Genomic DNA, 20714 nt, shown 5'->3' with positions numbered 1-20714 from the left:
TTTGGTCATTTACCCAGTACAATAGCCATGTACCTGGGAAGATGCAGGAATAATCACACTCTTTAGGTAAAGTCTCATATCTCAGAGTCCTCTTATAAATTGCTCAGATCATCATACTTAAATATAACTAGGGCTGCAACTAACGAATATTTTCATAATCCGATTATTTTTTTGATTAATTGGTTAAAAACAAATGGCAGAATAAAAAAACTTTGATAAAAATGCATTTCTTGTTTTTATTTCCCAACCTGCCCCCAGTTATGCACATTTGAACCCAGGCTTGCCACACTGCCTCCCAGATATGCCACACTGCCTCCCAGATATGCCACACTGCCCTCCCAGATATGTCACACTGCCCTCCCCACATATGCCTTATATACCCTATATGCATTATACCCCCTGATAAGTCACTCCGTCCTCCCCATTACCACACCGTATACCCCCCTGATATGCCATAGTGCACTCCCTCAGTTTGCCCCCCTTTACCTCTAACTGCACCTTAAATTAACCTTATTAAATCAATTAAATTAACCCTCAGTCCTCAGCATTAAATTAATCCTGAAGAGAAGACCCCATCAACCACAACTGCCCCTAAATTAACCCTGAAGACCCCATCAACCACAACTGCCCCTAGTTTAACCCTGAAGACCCCATCAACCACAGCTGCCCCTAAATTAACCCTAAACACCCCATTTAACTATAACGGCCCCTAAATTAACCCTAAACACCCCATCAACCACAACTGCCCCTAATTTAACCCTAAACACCCCATCAACCACAACTGCCCCTAAATTAACCCCCACCTCCCCTAACTTTCAGCAGCCCAAATATTAATTTTATACTTACAGTTAGATGAGTGTCACAGCCATGTGGTTCTGGGAGAAGGGAGGGGTGGGGCCAGTTGTTACAGTGATTACAGGGAGGGACTGGTAAGTAGGAACTGCTGCTGTGAGTCACAAACTGATTATAAAACGAGGGGTGTTTTTCAGAGCATTTGAAATAAAAATCGATTCAACTAATCGATAATGAAATTCGTTGGCAACGTTTTTCATTATCGATTATTATCGATTAGTTGTTGCAGCCCTAAATATAACTCACAGTTTTGCAGCTTCTTTCAAGCCTTCATGCTGAATGTTGCTAATTTAGTAAGTATATATGCAGCTGCCGGATAAAATTACATACCAACCTTTAGTGTTGCTCCCTTGCAAGCCCACAATTACCTCCTACAAGTTTACTCCTCTGATGATCCAAAAATCTCCAATCTTTGATCCTTGCAAGAGTTTATCAGCCACGATTCATTAATCTGACAGGAGCACTACTCAGGTATTCAAGGTCTTTGAGATTTCCAGCAGTTTATCAGACAGATAATTCAATCCACTAGGTGCTTTTCACACACCATGTATCTGCTTTTTCTCAATCAGCTTGCCAGCTAGAAATAAATTAACCCCATCAGGACCGAGGTTTTGGTTACTAAGTTTGCGCTAAAAGACCGAAGCCGTTTTTGTGTTTTTGCTGTGTCTTTCTTCAACTGTAATTGTTTTGTTTGAAATAAACTCGAAAAGGTGGGGAAAAACATGAAAAAACATTTTTTTAACAGTTTTGTATCCACACAAATTGTACACACATTGAACCAATGGGAAAAAAAATATCCAAAATATATTCATTAACTTGTCCTGATTTGGAAACCACCCTATATGGCCAGGATTTTCATCTATTTTGACCAGTATAGGGCAAATATTGCAAGGCATGCATCACGTTTTTAAAACGTAATTTTTTTCAAATTTGGCATGGTAGGCTAATAACTGCAATAGTTGTCACAGATACTGACTATCCCCCAAAAATGATATGTTTATGAACAGTAGATAAGTCAAGGTGTACAACTAGGGTGATTTTGACACTTTTCAAACAGGGATTCCATCACCAATTGCTGCCAAATTTTGAGGTATTTTTGCATATGTTGCAATGTTGCATTAAATTTCATATTATGTTTTGTATAGAATATGTGCAACTGCAGAAAATTGTGTTCAATAACATCCTCTGGTTCCAACAAGGCCTCACATGCATGGTTCAGGCATCTTTTGAGGAAACTATGAGGCCAAAAGTGGAACATGCGCATTTTAGAAATTGGTTTAATGGGCCCATTTAGGACATTTTGGAAGCTCCCACTGTAAATTACCCCATCAAAGTATATGTTTATGAACAGTAGGGTGTTTATATGTATATGTATATGTTTATGAACAGTGAAGGTGTTTAACCAGGGTAATTTTGACAGTTTTCAGGCAGCCATTTCTTCACTGATGTCTGCCAAAGTTCACAGTAAACTTATTTTATCGTGTTTTTATGCATATATTTTAACGCTGCATTGGATTTCCTGCACAGCATATGTGCACTAGTGAAACAGGCATGTTTTGGGGAAGCTATGAGGCCAAAACTGGAACATGGGAACTGAATTGACCCTATTAGGAAATTGTAAGCTGAAGAATATAATATTAAGAAGTGAAAACCTCAAACTATCCAACAACATTAACACTATGATTGGGGAAAAGATAGTGTATTAACCAAAGAGTTGCCAATGCAGAACAGTAAAATATTGTGTCCTTCCTGTGCCCTTAGGCATTACACCCCCTGCACTGTTTCTGTGTTTTAGATTTATTGGAGGTTGGAGGAAATTTGAAAGGAAAATGTTCTTCCTGAATTGTCGGAGACACTAAAGGGCCTTGTTCATCTGGAGCCAAGATTTCCTTTCCCTGAGTAACTTAAGCCGAAAAGATAAAAATGTGTATTTTGTGGCAGGGTTTATTTTTGAAAAAAATTAAGAAGGCATTGTGAGTTGCAATCTGCATTAAATAAATGGCTACCTTCTTATACCATGTATTTGTTTTCCTCATAATGAGGTATGGCTGCAATAAATGATCGGCCAAATCCACTCCCCCCATATGCCTTTTTTAGGCCTTGATGCAGGTCGGCTTTCTCTGAACCAGTTTTTTGCCCCGGACAGGAACAGGAACGGTGGCATCCCTCATGAATTGTGCTTCACATGCACACATCCTTCTTGTCCCTATATTTTACAGCCAAAGATTCTTCTTGACGCAAAGCTAAGGATGCCCCAGTTTTTAATTTGGTTTTCCCAAGCTGTTTTGGGAGCCCTATTCTGTTTTGCCTTATGATGCCACAGGCCATGGTGTCCATGCAAAAGAGCAACTTGAACAAAGGGACACTTGTGTAATAGTCCATGTACAAGTTGTACCCTTTGTTCAGTAAGGGGCAAACAAGGTCCCAGACAATTACCGTATTTGCTCGATTATAAGACGACCCCCAAAATCAAAATATTAATTTAGGAAAAAACAAAAAGCCTGAATATAAGACTACCCTATAGGAAAAAAGTTTTACTAGTAAATATTAATTCATGTAAACTAATTTTCATATTTAATAAAAGCTATGATTGAGAAAAATATATTTTTTATTTCCTTTTATTTGCCAACCTGCCCCCCCCAGTTATGCACATCTGCCCCCAGGCTTGCCACTCTGCCCCCAGAAATGCCTGATACCCCCCTATTTGCCACTCTGCCCCATGATGTGCCTTTTAACACTCTATATGCCACTCTGCCTCCAGAAATGTCTTATACCCTCCTATATGCCACTGTGCCCCATGATATGCCTTTTAACCCCCTATATGCCCCTCTGCCCCATGATATGCCTTATACCCCTATATGCCACTCTGGCATATAGGGGGTTAAAAGGCACATCATGGGGCTGAGTGGCATATAGGGGGTTAAAATGCATATATATATATATATATATATATATATATATATATATATATATATATACACTGCTAACAGCAATCACACTCCTATCAAGCCAAGGCAGCCAGTACATGCTGGAACCTGGGGATGTTAGAAGTGTGATTACAGCCTCCCTATGCCATGCTACCACCCCCACCCCCCTTACACATCCATGCTATCACACACACACACTCATTCACAAACATTTAAATACTCATTCATTCCATTAATCACACATACACACACACTCAAGCCCCCCACCCCCTTACCTGAACTGCAGATCTCCTACTCGCAGACTTCTGCAGGGGCCCGGCTGTGCGAGCAACTTCTCTGGCCTCGCCCCCAGAGGAGGGAGGGGGGAGGTAGAGCTGTGTGAGGACTTTGCTAGCTTCCTGTTCTCCTGCAGCTAATAACAGAGACGCAGCTCGCGATCAAAGCCCGGTAAGCATCACGGCCCCAGCAGAATGAGGTCTGATTAGAAGGCGACCTCGATTATAAGACGAGGGGTATTTTTCAGAGCATTTGCTCTGGAAAAAACCTTGTCTTATAATCGAGCAAATACGGTATTTCACGTATGCCCAGATGGTCTGGGCAACCTGGTACGTCAAGCTTGGCATATTTCCCCTCATACACCCGGAAGGATTATGTGTAGCCACTACTGCTCTCACATAATTTGTAAAATTTAACCCCATACCAGGAGCGTTTAGAGGGAATGTATTGCTTGAACCCTAACTGGCCTAAATTTCATTAGGGACTCATCAACACAAATTTCTCGCTTGGGGGTATAAACTGCAGCAAATTTGGTTTGGGAGTGAGAAATAAGGAGGCGAATTTTCAAAATCCTGTCATATTTGGGGTCATCTTTGGGAAGACACTGGGTATTGTCATTAAAATGTAAAAAGCAGAGGGGGAATTCATACCTTCCCCTGTTCATGGTGTTAGAGAACATTTGGATTGATATAATGGGGTCTGTGCTCCAGTAGGACTTTAAAGAGGGCTTTTTTTATTATCCCCATCATCATGGTGAGTGCCCAGAATGTTTTTAACTCGCGAAAGCACAAAAGCATGCACGTGATTCGCTTTTAAATCGATCACGTGCACGGGCAGATGTGCATAACTGGAAGCGGGTTGGCAGATAAAAGGAAATAAAAACAAAAAAAAACATTTTTCACAATCATAGTTTTTATTAAATATGAAAAATAGTTTACATGTGAATTAATATTTACTAGTAAAACTTTTTTCTTATATTCAGGCTTTTTTCCTAAATTAATATTAAAATTTGGGGGTGTTGTCTTATAATCAGGGTTGTCTTATAATCAAGCAAATATGGTAATTTCTGATCACCTAGTACTTTTTATATTTATTATCTTATCTTGGCTACTTGGAATGTATGGCAGTTGCCTTAAGAGACTTATTTTCCACTGAAACTGCATTTAAAATTCCTTATCAACAGAGATCAGCTGCACACCAGCAAGAAGAGGTGGTAAATATAATTGAATATTATATTCAGCAGAGGTTATCTAATGCACCTGGACACTCATCTCCAAAACATTATAATTCTTGTGGAAATGAGGCACAGTACAAATTAAAATAAAAGCAAATGCTGTAACTTTAAAGGCGGCTTTTTCAAATGCTGCCTAGGCACCGAATGTGAAAATGTGTTAAACGTTGGGTTGACTGCAAATATATATTACCGTATTTGCTCGATTATAAGACGACCCCCCAAATCTGAATATTTTTTAGGAAAAAATGAAAAAGCCTGAATATAAGACGACCCTAAAGGAAAAAAGTTTTACCAGTAAATGTTAATTCATCTAAACTATTTTTTTTTAATAAAAGCTATGATTGAGAATGAATTTTCCAACCTGCCCCCCAGTTATGCACATCTGCCCCAGAAATGCCTTATACCCCCTATATGCCACTGTGCCCCATGATATGCCTTTTAACCCCCTATGTGCCACTCTGCCTCCAGAAATGCCTTATACCCCTATATGCCACTCTGGCATTTAGAGGGTTAAAAGGCATATTATGGGGAAGAGTGGCATATAGGGAGGTTTAAGGCATTCAGGAGGCAGAGTGGCGTATAGAGGGTTAAAAAGGCATTTCTGGAGGCAGAGTGGCATTAAGGGGGTTAAAAGGCATTTCACAGAGCACTCTGCCTCCAGAAATGCCTTATGCCCCCCATTTAACACTCCTCCCCCCCCCCCGAAACTTACCGGTGCTTCTGACTTCCCTGTCATGTAGCCGGGGCAGCGTGTAGATCCCACGCACTTACGCTGCAGCCGGAAGGAGGTGTGGCTAGCAGCGGGGGTTGTCTGCGTCCATCGCGCAGACCTTCCCCGACTGTCAGAGATCAGAGTTCCCCGCACTGGTGCTGGTGCCGCACCGGTGCGGGGAACTCTGATCTCTGACAGGCACACCTCCGTATAAGCCACACCTCCTTCCTGCTGCAGCGGAAGTTGTCTACGCGAATGGCGTAGACATCTACACGCTGCCCCAGCTACACACCGGGGACTCAGAAGTACCGGTAAGTGGGGCGGGGGGAGGGGAGACAGGAGGATCCAGGTCCCCTGCAGCTGCGGGGGATCTGGATCTTAGTCATCTCATAGTCAAACCTATTTGAGGTCTGATTATAAGACGACCCCGATTATAAGACGAGGGGTATTTTTCAGAGCATTTGCTCTGAAAAAAACCTCGTCTTATAATCGAGCAAATACGGTATATTCTGCATAATATATGAACTATGGAATGCAATAAAGTTACAATTTTGCTTTTATTTGGATTTGTACTGTGTCTGATTTCCGCAAGACAAGAGTGTCGTTGGTTACAAATTTGATGAGGCTGATAATTCATAAGTGAGAACAGAGCCTGCATAACCAAATGTATTTTAACTTCTAATGAGGCCAATGTTTCATTAATTAGAGACTGAGCCACATTTCCAAATGCATTTTAATGCAGCAGGACAACAATCCTAAACATTAAAGTAAATCTACTACAGAAAGAAAATCCATCTTTTGGAGTGGCCCAGCCAGAGCCCAGACCTTAACCCATTAGAGATGCTTAAGAGAGCTGTTTGCATCAAACATCCTAAGAATATGGCTGAGCTTAAGCAGTTCTGTAAGGAAGAATGGTATGAAATTTATCGTGAACAACGTGCAGGTCTGATCTGCAACTACCATAAGTGCTTGTTTGAGGTTACTGCTGCCATATGAGGTTCAACCAGTAATAAAATCCATGGGTTCACTTACTTTTCCCAACAGCACTGTGAATGTTTAATGGGTTCAATAAAGACATGAAAGATTATCACAAAACAAAGCAGGAAATTCCAATGGGTTAATTTACTTTGTCTTGCTACTGTACATATTTAAGAAAAAAATTGTAATATTTTCTGATTTAAAAAATTGTTTGGCTACATTAAACGAGAGAGAGGTAATTTAGGGTAAAACAAAGATAAAGCAAAAATACTGGAACTACTTGTGGTCTCATTTGTAAAATAGCCTTTGTCCTTAAAGGGTTAACAGTGATGGCATTATTCGGTTTGCTTGATAATGCTGTATAAGTAAATGCAGTATTATTGACTATATATACAATATATACTCACGTTTTAATATATTCCTCTGTTCTAGCTCCTCAGTTGTGGGTCTTTGACTAAGCCTCCTGTAAAAATACAATTTTAGTATAAATACTGGTACCAATATCAAATACAATATCAGTTAAAAAAATTATTCACAATTGTTTGACAAGCTAAAAAATTATATGTGGTATATATATATTCATTTTGGCTTTACTTTTGTTTAACAAATCATGACAATCGTGCAATATGTCATGTGGTGTTTTTTATGTGAGGTTGCACTTACCTAATTTTTAGACCTGCTAAGGAACAGATGATTCTTATTATGTCCTGATATATAAAACCATAGAATTCAAAGAGGGTGTCAGTACCTAACTAGTTTTGTTCCAATTTGCTGCCAGAGCTCCTGTCTCTCCTCTTCAGAATTCCTTTGAAGAATATTTTTGTCCTCAAGGTCCTTTTTTGATGGCCTGTTCCCAAGTTTGATGGCAAGTGTATCTCTCCGTTGGATTTTACTTGCTAATGAACCTATAAAAGGGAAATAAATGAAATACACAAAAAGTCAAATGTTTCAGTTCTAGATATTTTTGTACTTATTATTCTAACTGTGTTCATTGGTGAGTGAACAGTTTTATATGTCTGGTCCTGTCTGAGGACTACTATCTATGTTGATAAAATACTCTTAAATTGTCCTAGCCATCTATTTGGTAACCTTAGTTGGCTGTAGTAGAGCAGAGTAGGCAGAGTATAATTAGAACCCATGGTGGTAGCCAGGGATCACAAAGCTAGAGATCAGAGTAATGGGAAGGCAAACCAGGAGTCAGCAACCGGAGTCAAAAAGGTAAAGGATACAGGTGTTCCAGGCTTCCAGACAGCACAGTAGGTGGACATACTGCTGGGAAACGCCTGCTGTATAGTTCACTCTGGTGGCAGGCAGGCAGCAAATATGCACACAATTCAGAAAGTCCCTGGTTTAAAACTGGCAAGAACAAGAACTTATGTGGCTGCACAATATGTGCACAGGGCATGTATGACAGGACCCCTCATGATTGCTCCTTTGGACATTAACCCTAGGTTTTGATACATTCAAGAGTCCAGTATATATTGCACTGCATAATCATCCTTCCCATTCAAAACAATAGAGCTGGAGGCGGTGGTTGTATGCCAGGAAACTGGTAATTTATCGTTTGGGAAGGCATTTATGTATTGCCATGGCGTTAATCATTTGTTCAACCTGTCCAAGGACGCAAGTAAAGATATTCTACTTTGATTTTACTTTGCCAATTGCTGCACTCATTTCCTCCTGGATGTGCACCTGCTATTTGCCAACTGTATTTTTGTATATTTGTCAAAGGTTTCAGATCTTTAAACTCATTTAAATATTAGACAAAGATAACTAGGGTAAACATAAAATGCAGTTTTTAAATGATGATTTCATGTACAGAAGGAAAAAAGCTATGAATTCCAATCTCTACCAGAAAATCCTGAAGGAGATTATCCAGCAATCACTGTTGACCTAAGGCTCAAGTGCAGTTAGGTCATGCAGCAGGTCTGTGTAGGTCTTTGTAGAGGGACTCCATAGGCTCCTAGTACGGAGCTTTTGACCTGGGGGATAAGACCATGGGTTTCTCAGGGCTGTAGGGACATCACTGTACGGACCATTGTGAAGTTGGTAGCATAGATTTGTGTTTTGAGAGAGAAGGGATCTTGGCAGATGATGAGGAAGGCCCGGAATTGGGTCATAATGCCCTGAGAAGTTGTTATGTAGGGCAACTCGAGGTTCATATGCGATCAATGCCCCTTCTGGGTTTAACACCAGAAATGGCGGTGGAACAAGTCCCTAGGGAGAGGCCTATGTGTAGGTCGTGTGGTTGGTGTTAAGAGATTTGCCTGGCTGGCTTGTAAATCCTTAACGGATCTACTGCGTTAAGACTCTCATTCCTTCTGGGTCCATGATATATTCAGTTCTAATATCAGAAACAAGGGCCCCAGTTGATTTTAGTGAAGCCCAGCAACAAAGAGGCTCTCACTCATGCACATATTCACACATGAAAAGTAGGTTATAAACACTTATAGTACAGTACATACATTGTTTATTTATGTCTCAGAAGTATGTGAAACTTAGAATATGAGAAACTAAGAAGACAGACTCATCTACTCCCTTGCTAAATTAGCTTATCTCCACCTCACTAGGTAATGTATACCAACACAGTAGGTGACAATTGAACGATACATGTAACTATGTTGTCAAAAATGGAATTCAGCCTGTACCACAGCTTAAACCTAAACATATTTAGTAATATCATGATCAACTTCCCAAGAACACGGTAAATCTGCCTATAATGTAATGTTAATTAATATGTAGTGGGAAATAGCAACATAGGCAGCTGACTGCACAAGAAGCAGGTGTATCGATTCTTTTAATAAAGCCAAAAGTTTTTGCGATTTACCAGAAAAAAAACACATTCTGAGACCCAGCATATTAGAGCATTCAAACACTGATCTAGGGCTGAAACAACTAATCGATAAAATCAATAATAATCGATAATGAAAATCGTTGTCAACGATTTTCATTATTGATTAATCGGATCGATTTTTATCGATTATAAAAAGGTTTTTTTCAGAGCAAATGCTCTGAAAAACTCCTCTCCTTATATAATCCGACCTCAAACAGAGATCGGATTATAACACCGGAATCCAGATCCACCGCAACGCTGCAGGGGACCTGGATTCCCCTCACTGTCGACCGGTCTCTCACTTCCGCCTCTCTCCCCCTCCCATCTGCCTCCTCCCCCCTCCCATACATCACTCTGCCTCTCTACCCGGCACCGTTACTGACAGGCACTTTCCTTGCAGCTTCATAGAAGCCTCAGTGTAAGTGAAGGTGAGTAACGGAGTCTGTCTGTGCAATGCAGACCCCCACCGGCTGACAGAGAATCATCCTCTCTGACAGCCGGTGAGGGTCTGCATCGCACAGACAGACTCCGTTACTGCCCTTCACTTACACTGTGGCTTCTATGAAGCTGCAGTGAAAGTGCCTTCAGTAACGGAGCCGGGTAGAGAGGCAGAGCGGTGTATGGGAGGGGGGAGGAGTCAGAGGGGTGTATGGGAGCCACCCTCCAATACACCACTCTGGCTCCTCCCCCTCTTATACGCCACTCTGCCTCTCTACCCGGCTCCCTGGTGTCTTGTCAGAAACGGAGGTTCACAGGAGGCAGAGTGGAGTATGGGAAGGGGGAGGAGGCAAAGTGATGTATGGGAGGGGGAGGAGCATAAGTGATGTATGGGGGGGAGGAGGCAGAGTGGTGTATGGGAGGGGGAGGAGCCAGAGTGGTGTATGGGAGGAGGCAGAGTGGAGTATGGGAGGGGGAGGAGCCAAAGTGATGTATGGGAGGGGAGGAGGCAGAGTGGTATATGGGAGGGGGAGGAGGCAAAGTGATGTATGGGAGGGGAGGAGCCAAAGTGATGTATGGGAGGGGGAGGAGGCAGAGTGGAGTATGAGAGGGGGAGGAGCCAGAGTGGTGTATGGGAGGGGGAGCCAGAGTGGTGTATGGGAGGGGGAGGAGCCAGAGTGGTGTATGGGTGAGTTATAGTGGTGTATGGGGGGTATTATGAATTTTTAGGGCATATAGGGGGTATAAGGCATATGGATATTAGGCATATCAGGGGGGCATAAACATATCTGGGGGTAAAAGGTATATCAGGGGGCTCAGTGGCATATAGGGGGTATAAGACATATCGATATTAGGCATATCAGGGGGGCATAAAACACATCTGGGGGTAAAAGGTATATCAGGGGGCTCAGTTGCATATCACTGGCATATAAGGAGTATAAGGCATATCAGGGGGCACAGTGGAATCTGGCATATAAGAGGTATAAGGCATATATGGGGGCAGAGTGGCAAGCTGGGGGTCAGATGTGCATAACTGGGGGCAGTTTGGTAAATAAAAAAATTTAAACAAGGCTTTTTTCTCAGTTTTTATTAAATATGAAAAATAGTGAATTAATAAAAAACATATGAATTAATATTTACTAATAACTTTGTATTAAAACCTAGTTTGAGAAACACCGTGTTTGGGTTCTTGTAGCTTTTATTATTATGTCAGTAAAATAAGAAGGTGAATAGAGAGGCCATTGCAATAAAGAGATGAAAGTGTAAATTGTACGTTTTTTATTGCAATTTTTCTTCAATTTAAAATAATGTATTTTTTTATCCGATTAATCGATTAATCGACAAAATAATCGGCCAACTAATCGATTATTAAAATAATCGTTAGTTGCAGCCCTACACTGATCTATAAATAACTACTATATTTACATAATGGTAAAAACAAATTATCTTACTTTCATTGTTGTTGTCATCGTCATCATCATTGTCTGTGTATAAGATGGGTCCATCAGAGTCAGAATCACTGGTTCGGTTTTCGTTGCCTTCCTTATCAATATCAGGATTGAGAAAGGAGTCTAAAAGTTCATTAGCTGTCTCTTGACTTACTAAACTTGTGATGTTATTCTGTGTCTCCATGGGGACTTCACTGTATTGTGCAATAACAATAATAAAAACAGTTATACGCTTTGGGTATATTCACATTGCCATACCTTTCAGAAAGCTTTTTCAATTTTTATAACTGATAAAGAGTAAGCAGTAAGAGCACAAGTATTTATAAGATATAGTGATACAACTAGTATACGATTAAGATGTGCTGATAAACAAGAAAAAATTCCACTTAGGGGTGCTCGTGTAGGGTATAGATATAGGGAACAAGAACAAAAACAATAGTGATAGTGTGACCTGTAAATACCAATCAGTATGTTTGTATGGTGATTATTGCACTCACAATAGAGCTGTGTTATTCTTGCTCTTCTCAATTTATATATATATAAAGTCCAGAGAAAAAAGTCCCATATATATGAACCCCATACATAACACTTTGTCCATATGTAAAATAAATGTGAGTATAATGACAATACATTTAAAACACTAAGAAAAATAAAAAAAATTATGAATAAAATATAAAATAGATGGTAATAAGCAGATAAAAAGTAAAAAAAAAATATTGAATAAAACCATATATGATCCTTACTAAAACGGCATATATAAAAGGGACAATCCAGAGTAATCCTTTATAGACCCACACTTAGGTGTGTACAAATATATGTGTGACTTTAGAAGGTAAAGTCATAAATAATATGTGGAGAACTAACTATATAAAAGCTAAAATGTCTAAATCTCTATTTAGTCCCCCTTTCTTGAAAGTTTTGAGTTTGAAGATCCACCTTGTTTCTTTTTTTGATGTATTTTCTACATTATTTCTTTCTCTCCAATTGGGAGGTATTACATCAATTCCTATTATCTGAAAGTTTTTTAATGAAAAATTGGGTGACAACCTACCCCTGACAACCTACCCCTGAGTTATGCACCTCTGCCCCCAGGCTTGCCACTCTGCCATATAGGGGGTTAAAAGGCATATCATGGGACAGAGTGGCATATAGTGGGTATAAGGCATTCCTGGAGGCAGAGTGGCATGAAGGGGGTTAAAAGGCATATCATGGGGCACTCTGCCTCCAGAAAAGCCTTATGCCCCCCTATATGCCACTCTGCCTCCCTGATATGATTTATACCCTCCTATATGCCACTCTGCCCCATAATATGCCTTTTAATCCCCTATATGCCACTCTGCCTCCAGAAATGCCTTTTACTCCCTATGTCACTCTGCCTCCAGAAATGCCTTATACCCCCCATATGCCATTCTGCCTCCCTGATATGCCTCCCTAAACAAATTTCCCGGTATCCCGGTGGGCCAGTCCGGCCCTGGACATTGCTGATCACGTCTTGTATTCTGCAGTGCAGTAACGTGGAACTAATAAACACCGTCTCCATGGTGAGACGTATAAACATAAGCCAACCCCACTACGCTCTACGTGAAGGGAATGACATATACGGAAGTCTCGATAGAGGACCACATAAAAGAGAAGAATAGCAAAGAGATCTTCTTTCACCTCCTGAGGAAGCCACTGCAGGCGTTTTGTTGAGGATTTGCACACTGAGAAAGGGACTTTTTTCTCTGGACTTTATTTATTTATCTATCTATTGTCCATACCAATATTTATACACCGATAGTTTTTTAACCCTTTTAGGGTCAGTCCCTTAAATTTATATATGTATTTGCATTTATGGCATTAGCACTTTATTAAGGGTATACCCCTTACCCCTGTTCTGGGGAACTAATCCCTCCTGTCCCTTCATTGCATGGGCACTTTTTTATCCAGCTTTTTTACTTGGGGATCAAATATCAACATCAATTATCAACACCTGAAGACTATCCAGACATCTTGGGAGTCGCCGGTCTTACATCTTTAACGAAAACGCATAAGCACACTGGTTAGTGTGCACAACATCTTGTGAGTGCAATCTTATATTATTTAATTATACATCCGAAAGAAAGTTTTGCACATTTTTTTTCTGTTTTGTAATTTTCACATTCAGAGTCCAAGTAATTGAGAAGAGCAAGAATATTGGGCTTTTTGATGATCTATTTACATGCATTGCTTAGTTGTTTGGCTTGATTAAATATCCTAGGCTCTTCTGTTTCTATTTAGATTACTGAATTGTATCCTTTGCTTCTGAGATTTACCTTTTCGCCTGGATACCAACTACAAATCTTTGTTTGTGAAACTGACCCTAAAATTGATTTTTGACTACCCTTTTCTTTGTGTATTGTAGGCCACTCATAGCCCAGGACACACCCATTGGGGTGTGACAGAACCCTCCATCACTGGGGCCCCTGGAGAGGCCTGAGAGCCAGCCTCCTCCCTATCGACTATGGGCACGGGCCTTGTAGAGACTTCTGTGTGTGAATACAGGGGTTCAGTTTCTGCTGATGTTCCCCATGTTTTAGCACTCAGAGTCTCAAAACTGTAACGTCAGCTGGACATCCTGTGGTAGGAAGAAGGATGATTATCTGTACATTGTTAATTGTATAGGTGTGAAGTGTTTCCCCTGTTATTGTGTGAGTTAGCCCTTGTCTTAAGACCCCCTGTAGGTATGACTATGTATCACTGCTGCATACCTAATTATCCATTACATAACAGGTAGCTGTTAATCCTGTGAGCTCCTGTTATCCCTGTGTCCTGGCCATTGTCTGTCTCAAGCCAATTATATGTCTATCGTCATTCCACGTCTACGTCCCCAGTTAATGTCATTATTTATGTCTCGTGTCATCCTGTCCTTCCCCCGGATATTGTGTTGCAGGATTTGATCTAATTACTTCCTTCCTGACATGGTAATTGGATCATGTGATATTTGTCTTGCCCCTTTTCTACGTGTGTATATATAGTTCTGTATTTGGCTTTAATAAATGAGTCCTGCTTTCACCTCAACATGAGTGTTGCCTGATGTTTGGGGTGGGCTGTAGCCACGCTGTGTAGCTAAGCTTCGGATAGCCACAGTGCCAATGTGGCTTCGGTGCAGCGACGTCCCTCCTTCTATCTACAACGCTGGTTCTGCCTGGTGCTTAAGGGGTTACTTGAGGAAGCAACGTTTGGCGGGAGTACCCAGTCGGGGTACAGGTCGGTCCCGTCACATGGGGAACTTTAGTTGTTTTGCAAAGAACCTTTGATTACTAAATACCTGCCTGTAAAGAAGCCTAAGAGCTATCTCCCTTTACTGTATTTCCTTACTAACGTTAATGTTATTGTTTTGTGTAGCTTTGAAACTATTTGTGAAGGTTATTAAACGTGTTACCTTTGCTCATTTTCTTCATTTGTATCCGTTACTTCCTCAGTCTGCGAACTTTCCTTGCTGCCTCTCCCAACTTGAGAAAGCTGGTTCATGTCACAAATAAGGGTTTCTTGATCAGGCATGCTGCCTTCCTGCAGTGGGTCTTGTGTGCTGCATGAAGCTTTTATCTCATGGTTTAAATCAGAATTGGACTTTTGTTTAAACTGAGGTTCAGCTATTGCAAGTTTCTCAGAGCTCACCTCTTGCATATAACTGTCTTTATGCTGTGATGGCTGTTCTGTTTTTTTCTGACCTTTAGAATTCATGGTGTATGATGTGTGTTGACGCTCAGTATCAGCCGACCCATGAATGGTTTTGTTGGGTAGTTTTTTTGCTCTTTGGAAGCTAGAGGTTCCACTTTTACTGGACACCTGCTCCCTTGAATGCTTAGAACGTGCAGATGATGAAACTGGATTGGATGAAGATATTTTTGTGGAAGCTGGCTTTTTATTGTTTGAAGATGGAGCTGATACAATGAGGAAGAAAAAAAAACAGGAAAATTGTGGTTAAAGAAGCTCAGGTAAGATCCAACCAAAACTGCACACACTATTTACAGACCCTAACCCAAATTAAGGTGTTTGATTAACACTGATAATCTATTATATTACCACTGAAAAACTTTACTCCTATGATGCAGTGTTTTGTACTAATGCACAAATGTACAGCGGCCCACTAGTCTGGATAAGGACGTATCATTAAGCAAGTGTAATAAGCTGCCGATGATTCCTGGAGAACTGGATGATGTGGAGAACCGATTCGGACTTCGACCAGATGTCCTTTACCGACAGCTCAGTGATCAAGGGGAAGGCATTTGTTAAGGAAGAACTGAAGGCCTCTGCAAAACAGTGGGACTCTGTGTAGGCCTAGTTGTAAGTGTGAGCAGCCTCAAGATCTCTGTCTAGATCGAGGACACCTTAAAGTAATAACAAGGGAATCTACCACCGAACGTTTATCCTCAGATGAAGATGATAAATTAGAATTGAGTGAAGTGTATCAAGAAGGCTGAACTTGACCATTCAGGAGCTATGGGAGATCCGGAGGACCCCCATCTGAAATCAGGGAGTCTAGTGAAGGAGTTGAGTTTTTATTTGTTTAGGCACAGAACCATCTCATTGTTTTACATAGACCATGTGACTCAGACAACTCTTCTTTGTAATATACAGTGAAGGAAAAAATTATTCGATCCCCTGCAGATTTTGTACATTTGCCCGCTGACAAAGACATAATCAGTCTAAAATTTTAATGGTATGTTTATTTGAACAGTGAGAGACAGAATAACAACAAAACAATCAAGAATATCCCATTTCAAATAAATTATAAATTGATTTGCAAACTGGCAATCACAGAGGTCAGATGTTTCTTGTAGTTACCCACCAGGTTTGAACACATCTCAGGAAGGATTGTGTCCCTCTCCTCTTTGCAGATCCTCTCCAAGTAATTAAGGTTTCGAGGCTCACGTTTGGCAACTCGAAGCTACCGCTTCCTACGCAGATTTTCTATGAGATTAAGGTCTGGAGACTGGCTAGGCCACTCCAGGACCTTAATGTGGTTCTTCTTGAGCCACTCTTTTGTTGACTTGGCCATGTGTTTTGGGTCATTGTCATGCTGGAATACCCATCCACCACACATTTCAAATTCCCTGGCTGAGGGAAGGAGGTTCTCACCCAAGATTTGACGGTACATGGCCCCATCCATCGTCCCACCTCCATGTTTAACGGTGGGGATGGTATTCTTGGGGTCATAGGCATCAGTCCTCCTCCTCCAAACACGGCGAGTTGAGTTGATGCCAAATAGCTCGATGCTGGTCTCATCTGACCCCAACACTTTCAACCAGTTCTCCTCTGAATCATTCAGATGTTCATTGGCAAACTTCAGACAGGCCTGTACATGCACTTTCCTGAGCAGGCGGACCTTGCGGGTGCTGCAGGATTTCAGTCCTTCACGGCATAATGTGTTACCAATTGTTTTCTTGGTGACTATGGTCCCAGCTGCCTTGAGATCATTGACAAAATCCTCCCATGTAGTTCTGATTCCTCACCGTTCTCATGATCACTGAAACTCCACGAGGTGAGATCTTGCATGGAGCCCCAGACCTAGGAAGATTGACATTTTGGAACTGGAAGGTTCCCCTGATGGTGATGGGAAATTATTTTTACATGTTACCATTTTTTTATTTTATTTTTACATTTATTTTACTAACCACATTGTAATTAGTAAGCTGGGCTCCATTGACTTGAATGGTTGAATGCAGTACATGTATTCAACCTGCAAAGAGAGCCAGAGTTTCCTCCAGAGAACTCTTTTCAACTGCCAACCGCCATCTTGCGTGGCAAAATCCTGCAGTGGCGGTTGTGACCACTCTAACAGCACGTCCTGGGACACCATTGAAGTTTCGCCTCCTAAACTCTTTTTAAATGGGCGTCTGCCGACATACAGTGTATGGCGGACGCTGACGCCCCGGGGAGGGGCCAGACATGGCACCTGATGCTGATCTCGGTGTTGCTGAACATCGTTTTGGTGCAGAACATAGATCGCTATCTTCACTCGTTTGAAGTCATGACTGTCCTGGCATGTCAATTGTTGTAAACCGCCTGTTTTTACGTATTGTGCCCGGACTGTCAATTGTCATCAAGGGGTTAAACTATGGGCATTTTTACACATCATTACCAAGCTTTTTTTAAACCTATGTGTCACAACATGTTGTGGTTTAGCTTTTTCTAGCTCTATACTGATCCCACCATTCCTTTCCCAACATCCCAAAGCTAAGTGCTGCTCTACACAATCTTTTAACCTACCCTTTTAATACTGTTATCACCCCCCACAAACTGGTTTAAAATCCCTTCCAACCCTCTTACCATCTTCTCCCCCAGTACCACAGCCCCCTCATCATAGAAGTGCAGTCTATACCTGCTATAGAGTGTGTAGCTGACTGCAAAGTCTGCTCAGTTCTCTAAAAACATAAATCCCACCTTTCCACAATACTTTTGCGGACAAGCATTTGTCACTCTAAGCTCCCAACACCTCCCTAGTGTAGTGCATGGTACACGTAATATTTCTGAAAATATTACCATGGAGATGCTTTCCCTATCTTTGTCACCTAGTGCCATAAAATCTTCTTTTAAGGATGCTTCACCTGCTTTTGACCTTGTACCAACATGGACTATGACCGCTGGACCAACGCCAGCCCCTCCCAACAATATGTCTGTCCTGTCCACAACATTCTGAACCCTAAGCACCTGGGAGACAGCATACCCTTGGGCATTCTGGGTCTTGACAAACAGCATGCAATGGGGAGGGGTCATTCCTGCTGTATGTTTACCAGTTATTGCAATGTTTATTTATTTTTGTTTATGTTTGATCTATACAGACCGCCACATTCTTCATCCACCTATACGAGTTGTACTTTGTGCCTCTTGTAATTTTGTTATGTATTAACTAAGTATAGAGTGTAGGCACAAATCAAACAATAACTGATTAGAGGAAAAAAATGATTAGAAAACAAGGTATGTTTTGTTTGCTTACTGTATGTATTTTTTCTTTTTAATACTCTTATTTTCTGTAAAAGTATCCTGTGATAAGTGAACGATATGATGTTATACAACATACATAGATATGTATTGGAATAATAAAAAGGGAAATAATGAAAATGTACATTATACATCAATCATAAAATAATTGTGTAGGTACTAACGGTGCTGTCATATCCAGTAAGCTACACAGTACCAATCATCGTACAGATGGATAAAAAAAGAATAGATTTTGTGGCACCATTATATCTGTGATGGGAATGACCTGTATCCCGACTGGGTACACCCGCCAGACGATCCTTCCTTCTCCCCATAGCCACCGGCAGAGCCGGCCTTAGGTGTTCTGGCGCCCTGTGCGGACTACTCCTCTGGCGCCCCCCCATCCCAAAAAAAGAAAGGAATAAAAACTTGTAACAAAACTTGTAACAAAACCTCAATCACTATATACTACGCCAAACATTGATGTGGTGTAGGCGTACCACTTCATTGTCTGGCTTAGTAGTAGGGATGCACCGAAACGAATTCTGGACTGAAACCGAAAGTGCAGCATTTACCTGGCCAAAACCGAATATGCCCCCCCCCACACCATAAAAAAATCTAACACTTTTATTTAAAGTAAGTAACACACCAAAATAGGACAAAACAATTAAATAACAATATATATATATGATTAACAGCAATCACATTCCTATAATGCCCAGGCATACCCAGATTCCAGGATGTACTCGCAGACTTGGCATGATAGGAGTATGATTGCCCTATCTACCCCTTCTCACTCCCTTCTCCCTATCTACCTCTTTGAAGTTCACTTACCTTTCAGGAGTCCTGCGGTGGGGGTGCAAGGCCTCTGCCTCCCAGCTCTGCCACTGTATGGAACAGTATAGAGTGATGGGAGTTATGATGTACTTTTAGAGCATAATTAGATCATGAAAAAGACATTGGAAATGGTACAGCATAACACCCATCACTCTCACACACTTACCAATCCACACATATACCAATCCACACGCATACCAATCCACACGTATACCAATCCACACGTATGCCAATCCACACGTATGCCAATCCACACGTATGCCAATCCACACGCATGCCAATCCACATGCATACCAATCCACACATATATACCAATCCACACATATATACCAATCCACGCACATACCAATCCACACGTATACACTAATCCACACATATATACCAATCCACACATATACACTAATCCACACATATACACTAATCCACACATATACACTAATCCACACATATACACTAATCCACACATTTATACCAATCCACACATATATACCAATCCACACATATATACCAATCCACACATATATATACCAATCCACACACATACACCAATCCACACATACACTAATCCACACACATACCAATCCACACATACACCAATCCACACACATACACCAATCCACACATATACCAATCCACTCTCACTGAATGCTTTCCTACCTTTCCTCTTTTCTCCTTACAGCTCCTTTTCCTTCTCTTCGCTCCTCTTCTTCAGTTCTTCTGTCTTCTTCCGGGTCAGAGGGCACGGACAGCGGTGGGCGCGGCTTCAGTGTTGTGCGCCGGGATCTGACAACAAACTCCGGCGCACAGCAGCTGTTGCCGCGCGGATCACAAGGGAGCGGTATCGGAGGTCTTTAACAGACCTCCGGCTCCCTTGAGTGATTTTAAGCCGGGTTCAAGGGAGATCCTTGAACCGGCTTAAAATCACTCAAAGGAGCCGGAGGTCTGTTAAAGACCTCCGATACCGCTCCCTTGCGAGCCTGCTCCTCCAGCGGCGGACATTACTGTCCGTCTCTGGAGGGGTGCCGGGTGCCCCCCTGATGAGCGGCACCCGGTGCGGAAAGCCCCCGCCGCCGCCAGGTACGCCACTGGCGGCGTCGGACAGCGCGACGGCGCCCCCTGGAGTGTGGCGCCCTGTGCGGTCGCACAGGTCGCACACCCCAAAGGCCGGCCCTGGCCACCGGGAACACGAAACTTCAACTGTCAGGCAGGACTAGCAACGGAGACAGCAAGAATC

General features: G+C 41.7%; 1 protein-coding gene across 2 annotated transcripts in view; it reads right to left on the bottom strand.

Moving 5' to 3' along the window:
• The window catches only part of PHACTR2 (phosphatase and actin regulator 2), a 222831-nt gene that overhangs the window by 39610 nt on the left and 162507 nt on the right, over positions 1-20714 (bottom strand). For both annotated transcript variants that reach the window (XM_053460869.1, XM_053460868.1), the window contains exons 7-10: positions 15102-15603; positions 11702-11892; positions 7728-7884; positions 7387-7442 (exon numbers count right to left, since the gene is read on the bottom strand). In XM_053460869.1, coding sequence (XP_053316844.1) covers positions 7387-7442; positions 7728-7884; positions 11702-11892; positions 15102-15603 — 906 coding nt within the window. The remainder of the gene's footprint in view (positions 1-7386; positions 7443-7727; positions 7885-11701; positions 11893-15101; positions 15604-20714) is intronic.

This window comes from Spea bombifrons, chromosome 3, assembly GCF_027358695.1.
Source record: "Spea bombifrons isolate aSpeBom1 chromosome 3, aSpeBom1.2.pri, whole genome shotgun sequence".
In the NCBI taxonomy this organism is placed as follows: domain Eukaryota; kingdom Metazoa; phylum Chordata; class Amphibia; order Anura; family Pelobatidae; genus Spea; species Spea bombifrons.
This window is presented reverse-complemented; position numbering and strand designations above follow the sequence as displayed.